Below are 8,222 nucleotides of genomic sequence, written 5' to 3'. Positions count from 1 at the left end.
CAATACTTATTTCAGGGCCACAAGGTCCTGCTGTGATAAGTTGAGTATATTTTGGAGAAAACACCAACGCATTCAACCATGAAGGAAAATCGCCGATAAATTAAAGATTAAGGTATTAACAACTCCGCCAACGTCTCAGCCAATACCACCGCCATTCCAACCGTCACTCCATCATGCATCTTCTCAAATACAACTCAGAATCTATCTCATCCATCGGATACAAGTATCCGATGGTACATCGCACTCCAACGCGTACCCAGTCCTTGCATTACCAGCTCCTAGTTTCTAAGAGCGGTAACAGAAACTTATCCCGAAAACTATATTTCATAGTGCATCAATATTTTAACCAAGTGTTCCTTCTTGCGAATTTGGGTTTAATCAACTGACCGGCCAGGAAAAGCATCTGGCAACCTGTCAAATCATTCAAAGGAAAGGCCGAAGATACATTTGATCATCACCAGTTTGTTGTCCCGACAAACTAGAGATACTGGTAGCCCCTCTTTACCACGAGATTTTAATACATCAAGATGGGATCTATCATCATGGAATCATTCCCCGGGGGTAGGGATGAGTTGGTACAGCAAGCCCCTGTTAAAATTTCAATCCATTCAAGAGTTATGGATTTTGACTGCCTTATCGTAGAATGGTCCAATTTGCGACCTTAGCTACATCCTGCATTAGATAATCTGATGGAGATCATGATCAGTGCAGAATGTTCCAAACTTATCCGTTAAGTTTCGTAAAAGATGGAAAAAATAGAAAAACCTTAAAAGAGGATATTTTTATCCTTTGAACCTTTGATCAAAGGTATCTGATAATGAACTAAGCTTCCATTTTCGATGAAAACTTCGGTACCTAATATTTTGCATTCCACTCAGATATATGTAATGCACATATCTCTGGTAAAAGGTGCTAAGTTGGATTAATACCTAAACCGTTTTTATTGATTACAGATGTAACTTAAGTCAAAGTTATCCATGTTCTACTTCAATGAAAATCTAGCATATTTTTCGTCTAGTCTACAGTTATTTGGAGAGCCTCAAAGGTACTCCAGGTCCTCAGACTATTTTTTGCGGACAATAAATGAAATTCTTTATCATAGCGTCATATCATATCATCTAGAAATAAAACAAATAATAACCCGCTACCCATTTGATAATGGACATCGAAATGTTAAATTTATTTCTATTTGATTATAGTCTTACATTCTATGATAGTAATATACATACATTTTGCTTAAAATTAATTCAATCCATTCATTACTTCTCTTAACCTCAGCGACTGATACGTAAGCAATTCTAATAGAAATACAAATATTGAAATCGAAAACATGACACCACTTATTAAGTACAATCCTTGAAGATTTTCATTTGTTAGTCTGTTTACGAAATGAGATCGAGTAATTTTGCTCGGAAACTTAGAAGGAACATGCTTCTTTGCAATGAATGATGTAATGCCCGCTTCGATGAATATTTTCAATTTTCGATCGACATTTTCACGCAACAGCGAATGTTTTTGAAAATACATAACACGATACGATCTCCTTTACATAGGTTAAAGTACTGGTGTTTGAATTCATATAATTGTCATAAGCCAAAGAATCCAAAAGAGCCACTGCAGTTACTGGCGAAGTACTTTTTTGTACTATATCCAGACAATTAGTGGTGTTAGGCGTAATTTGCGTTTTATTTATGGGATAAAATTCATTATATGAAGATGCCAACAAGATGTAATCCTGCTCTATAAGATGTGAAATTGTTTGCGGTACTGGAATGCATTTCAAAAAACGCAGACTGTCAAACATTATACCCTGATAACCATTGCGAACTTGGAAAGAGATCAATAACCAAGAGGCCAAAAGAAAACGCACAAAGTTTCGTTTTGGTATTATCTGTATTGGTCTAAAGTTGCCGAAGAAAGTTGCAAACATTGAATGCATTTTATTTTCGGGACCGAAAACAAAATCTTGCACTTTTGGTTTTGTTTGCACTATTTTTGTCAAAATAATTGATATGGAGATGAAAATCAACATATGTAAATATCCATGCATACAGACATAAAATGTGGAGTAACTGTTTGATTGTGCCGAAGCATAAACCACTTCGAACTACAAATACATAGGAAGAAGTGTAATAAACTGAAGAAGTGCTGTATTTATCACTGTTCCATTGAGATGAATTGAAACCTCCAATAGCTATTTGAGATCGTTTCTTATCAAGCTAAAAGAAAATGTTTAAAAACTTAAGAGTAAAAAACATTTTCTATAACAGTTTGTTCTTCTAAACACGAACGAACATGTTCTGTCTTGATTTATGTGGAAAGTAATTCACAAATTAGAAAATTCGTATGGATTTAGAGGAACAGACCCTTAATCTTACTTACATCTCCAAAACAACCCAATGAATAATGAATACGACGAATTGCACTTATTTCTTTGGGAAAATTTAAACGAATTTTAACATTTAAAGCATCAGCAACCATTTTCAAAATTTCTCCCTCAATACCACCCAAGCGTTCCATCTCTATTAAATGTGTTTCATTGTTGACATCACCATTAAAACTTAAAAATGGTGGCATTTCATGAGCAGAAACATTTATCAAACAATCGCTATAATCGTTAGTATGATTGAGAAATAAAAAATTATTCTGTAGAGTTCCATTCTCATAACGATTAATTTCACGTATTATAATTTCCTCTCCACAGTGATCTCGTTTAGACATTTCGTAGGCATAAAAACTGATGTGATTTCCTTTATTTGGTTTGTTCATTATCACCACATTTCTGATATTGTAACTCAAACATGATTGAAATATTGCATGTAGGGTTTCGTTGTGTTCATCATCATTATAGGAGGTCCAAGTTAGCAAAATATAAAAATAGAATAATCCTTCCTGCTTGGTGCTAGGGAATCTATGGCGTATTTGTCTGTTAGAGAAAAATCAATGAGGAATTATACAATACTTATTAAGCAAGAAACAGTGTTGAGAACAAAGATTTCACCCTTTGTTAAAAAAGTGTTCTTTTCCCAGAAAACACTTTTCGCATTACCGACCTATTCCTGAGAGCAAAATATACATATCTCCTCTGAAGTGTATCAAACAAATTTGATACATATCAGAAGAGGAGTGAGGTATTTATTTCAATGTAATTTTCCATGGGCGTTATTCCCAGTTATAAACTTACAAAAATGATTCATAAGTATCCACTATAAACATATTATAATCACTTAGATGACCGTCGTAGAAATACAAATAAAACTGTATTGCAAATTCATCCTTTAAATCGTATACAATATTATTTAAAAGTTCTGGCTGATAGCTTTCCTGTTGACTGCAATGAAATATACAGTATTCTCTAATGAGAAGCGTATTTGTTTTAGGACTTATAAAATGTTTTGCCATATACACAACCAGGTTGGTGTATTCAATTAATTCTTTATTTGATTCGATTCCATCTAATGGAATTTTATAGCTCATAGTAGGTGGCAACTTTAGAACCATCACAATTATTATACAGTATTTTAACATATTTATGTATTTTTTGATTCGATGCAACTGTTCCGGTTTGAATGAAAACTTTAATTGAATTCGATTCTACATTATTATATAGATTCATATACATTATTGTATGAATACATTAAATAAATTTTGCTAATTTAATTAACCACTAATATCAATTTGTTTTCACTATCAAATCTTATCAGATGTGTAACATTGTTTACGGTTTTAATATTTTAACATACAATGTTTAAGCAGGATTTTATGTGTCGCACTATGCGGCATTTACCCTGAAAACCTAGACAAAAAGGCAAACATGAATTTAAAGACATTTATAAAACTGAATATACAGTTGAATAGACAACAAAATTCTGCATTATATAGTGAATTTTCAATAGAGTAAGTTGAGATTTGTAGTTTTGAGATGATGTCAAAGTCAAGAAATTGAAGAAAATTAAATGCGTTTTTAAACCCTCCACCACCATTAGTGGTGATAGAGGGTATATATAACACTCCATGTGTAACACCCAGAAATATTCATCTGAGACCCAACAAAGTATAAATATTCTTGGACCTTATGAAATTCTGAGTCGATCTATGTAGCTATGTCCGTCCGTCCATCTGTCTGTATAAAACATTCTCACGTTAACACGAAACAAATTAACAAAATTCACAGTTTGATATTGAAAATGAACAAAATCCGCTCACATCGGGAAAAGTTATGAATCAAAGTTTGAAAAAAACTCCGAAAAAAATAAGATTTTTTTACATTTCCTAATGTATTTTTCACAAAAACTGTGCAATATAACTCCGTGAAAATTATCAGACATTTGTTTCCATACAAAAACTTTATTATTATTTATCAGGTCCACAATTTCATATACCTCCTATAAAAATGTACATATACCCTGAAAATGAGTTTATTGTTAATAACTTCCGTTCGAATGGCGATATCTTCACAAATATTACTTTTATATACAGAAATATTACTTTAAATTTTTTTCCGATCGATCCATAATTGGTCATAGCTCCCATACTAGGTCCTCTTCAGAAAATCACTTAAACGCTCACAACTCATTACGAAATAACGATATCCATACAGAGGGGACGTTATGTGGGATCTAGAAACAATTATGGACCGACCATAATAAAACTTGGTAAAATGATTAACATTCATATAAAACTGATTTTCATAAGGGACCTTATGCGGGACCTAGGGGCAATAATGGACCGACCATAATAAAATTTGAAAATATGATTAAGAAATATATGCCTTCATGCCGAATTTCTTGAAGAAATTAATGTTTTTAAGTCATTTATGAATATTAAAGTGAATTTTTAAAGAAGACTTCATATAAGGACTAGGGTCAAATGTGATCCGATTTTCACCAAACTTTACACCATGATTTGTGAGTACAAAAATCTGAACTTAAAACTGCTAAATTTCAGCATTATTGTTGCATAATTACCATAATTATGTGCAAATAAGTGCAATTCGGAAAGGAATTTGTATGGCGGATAGGTGAAATAACGGACCGATTTTAACCAAAATCAGTTGGCTTCATCCTTGAGCCTAATGAACACTAACACTATCAAAAAAATCCAGCCATTAACTCAGAAAACGACGAAGACAATCCACCCTCACGTGCAGTACATCCACTAGTAGAATGGTGTAATACAAGGGGCCATGATCTTGTCATAGGATGTGATGCTAATGCCCATCGTACTCTGTGGTGGAGCTCGGATATTAATGACAGGGGTGAGTGTTTACTTCAATACCTTCTAACTACTAACCTAAGTGTTTGCAACACAGAGAAAACAGATTCATTGTGACAACCGAATTTGTTTCCAATCGAATTTAGTCGGTTCTCACAACTATGCCATAATTCGATTGCAATTACTGTAAAATTCGTTTACTATTACTGAATATAAGGTGTACACAACTATTTTAAATTATTATTCGGTAATCTGGATTGAAATTATCGGTATACGCAACTGAAATATTATTTATTGAAAACCAATTTGTGGATTATGTGTATCTTAAAATAAATTTTATTTTGTTTAAAACATTTACAATAAAATATGAATATGTATGTATGTAAATACAAACTTATAAATATAAACCAGCAACATTTCCCTTCTTGTTTTGAGATTTTGATGGTATGTAGTTGGGATTTTGCTCTTCATACTGTCCAACATTTCCAAAGCTACCTTTCCACGCTTTTTCGCTGCTGTAAAATGATTAAAAATTATTGAAAATAACCACAAGAGATTTTAAGATATATAATGGACTAAACATTACCTTTTTTTATCAGCATTAAGTTATCTTCAAATGTAATTAGATTTTTTTTTAATTATAAATTCGTTTTATTTTATTTATTTTTGTTAACGTCAACTATAATTATCAAATAATCGGTTGTGAACACCGAATTTGGTTCCTTTAACCGCAATAGTATTTTAAATAATTTTCCCAATTGATAATTGGTTGCAATGATCAATATTTTTACTTTCTACTGATTTTCGGTTACAGCGACTAATATTTGATGTTCTAAAGTTTTAATCCTAAATAAAATTCGGCTGCATTTACTGAATTAACAAAAGAATTTAATAACCGATACAATTCAGTTCAAATTATTGATTTGGAAATTGTTAAAACCACAATTCGATTATTATTATGGTTTTTTAATACTGAGTATAGAAAATCGGTTAATTATACAGTTTTTCAATAACAGCGATACAATTTTAATTAATTTAACTAAATATTTATCGTGGTAACGGATTTCCAATCGATCTGTTTTCTGTGTGAATAGACGTAATATTACTTTGGTATGGAACACTGATTCAGTCAGAATTCTTGATTGGAGAGTATCACTAGAATGCTCATTTTCCGATTATCACAGAATACAGCTTACGCTGGCTAGGGAAAACCCCTTTAGAAATCATAGGAAAACCGACTGGGGCAAATTTAGTAATCTGATTGATACCATACCACCTCCAGAAATGGATGGGCTACATGGTACACAAGACTTGGACGACTCAGTAGATTATCTATCCAGGACTTTAAGGGAAGCCTACTATGCTTCATGTAGGGAGCGGCAGGTACCTAGGAAATTCCGGCAACCATGGTGGAATCCTAAACTAATGCAGCTAGGGAAAGAATGTAGGAAACTATTTAATAAAGCGAAGAGGGATCAAAACTGTTAAGCTGGGACGATTATCGTCAAAGCTTCAATACTTTCAAGAGGGAAACCAGACGAGCTAAGATGGAATCTTGAAAACGTTTCTGTGAGGAGCTGGAGAGTACTACGGAGGCACCACGTCTACGTAAGGTGCTATCCAAAGACCCCGGTACGACTGGATTCCTGATGAAACTGGATGGTAACTTTACTGAAAGTAGCACCGAAACTCTGGAACTGCTTATGGAGACATACTTTCCGGGTTGCAGAGATGATGAAAATGAAGGCTCCACTTTGGAGCACGTCGCTTCTCGAATCCACATAAGTGAATTAGTCAGTTCTATTGTTAGTATGGAGAAAATTTCATCCCTCCTGATAATTTCTGTAGGGCACAACATGCATACCTGAAAGGGAGGTCGGTGGAGGCAGCCTTACATAACGTTGTCGAAACTATAGAGAAGGCACTTGACATAAAATAATATGTTATAGCATCTTTCTTAGACATTGAGGGTGCGTTTAACAATGTGAACATATCCGCAATAGTCGATGCACTGGGTGACATAGGTGTTGATCAGCGGTTAAAAATTGGACAGAGAACATGCTTAAGAGCGGGGCCATTAACTCTAATATGGGTATTGGACAAGGAAAGCTGTGACAAGGGGCACACCACAAGGTGGTGTCAACTCTCCACTACTGTGGAATCTTGTCGTAAATAAAATTCTTTTCAGACTCAGTAGGATGGGCTTCAAAGTAGTCGCGTATGCTGACGACGTTATGCTTCTTATTCAAGGGAAATTTTTTCCCATAATAAGTGAACTCATGGAATCAGCCCTCAGCGTTCTACTATCATGGGCCAAGGAAAACGGTCTGGGTGTCAACCACCCTATCAAAATTGATAGATGATTGGGCTTTGAGTGAGACGGAACTCAGGTGCTCAAATATCACCACTTGTAGAATATCGAGATTGTTCTGGCCCACTCTGACAACAGGTAGGACTAGGACTTTCTTGTCTCTTAGTAAGAACTCGATTAGGCTTCTAACTGGTATAATTACTGGGCACTGTATGATTGGACATATGTCGGAACGTATGGGCAACCCAAATTATAGTTACTGTAGAAGCTGCTTGGACGAAGAAGAAGTGGAATGCGAAGAGATGCGTCACCAATAAAAATGATCGGTTTTATTAAAAGCACCGGCTGGTTTACACGGAGACCGAACGAACCAAGTATTCAACGAGATTAGGGAGGGAAACCATTCTCTCAATATTAGTTAATGGTAATTTTAAGGGTATCACAATGGGCCACGAGGCCTTCGTGTGAACTCGCTTGCTAGCGAGCAACCCACGTAACCAACCAACCAACTCAGAAAACACTTTTAATAATTTTGGCCAATTCCTGTCTGTGAGGCAGTAAGTTTGCTAAACCGAATTATATACAAATATGCATATATGTATGTATATTCAGTGAAAATTGCGATTTTTGGATCAAGTGCCATTCTAGACCTTTGGAAAAATACTGATTTAGGTTATCATATGGTCGGGAATTCTTG

At 34.4% G+C, this 8,222-nt stretch overlaps 1 protein-coding gene across 1 annotated transcript; it reads right to left on the bottom strand.

The window, feature by feature from the left end:
• Positions 1-1,495: 1,495 nt before the first annotated feature.
• On the bottom strand, positions 1,496-2,721 carry LOC119602032. Its single transcript, XM_037953356.1, has 3 exons — positions 2,383-2,721; positions 2,102-2,219; positions 1,496-1,989 (listed from the first exon to the last, which is right to left on the bottom strand). Exons 1-3 carry the CDS (start codon positions 2,719-2,721, stop codon positions 1,496-1,498), a joined length of 951 nt encoding a protein of 316 aa, XP_037809284.1.
• Positions 2,722-8,222: the final 5,501 nt, after the last annotated feature.

Source organism: Lucilia sericata, unplaced genomic scaffold (assembly GCF_015586225.1).
Source record: "Lucilia sericata isolate MDLA Ls3-8-SP2 unplaced genomic scaffold, ASM1558622v1 Contig000206F_arrow, whole genome shotgun sequence".
NCBI lineage: Eukaryota > Metazoa > Arthropoda > Insecta > Diptera > Calliphoridae > Lucilia > Lucilia sericata.
The sequence above is the reverse complement of the archived record's forward strand: the minus strand, read 5'-3'. Positions and strand labels throughout refer to the sequence as shown.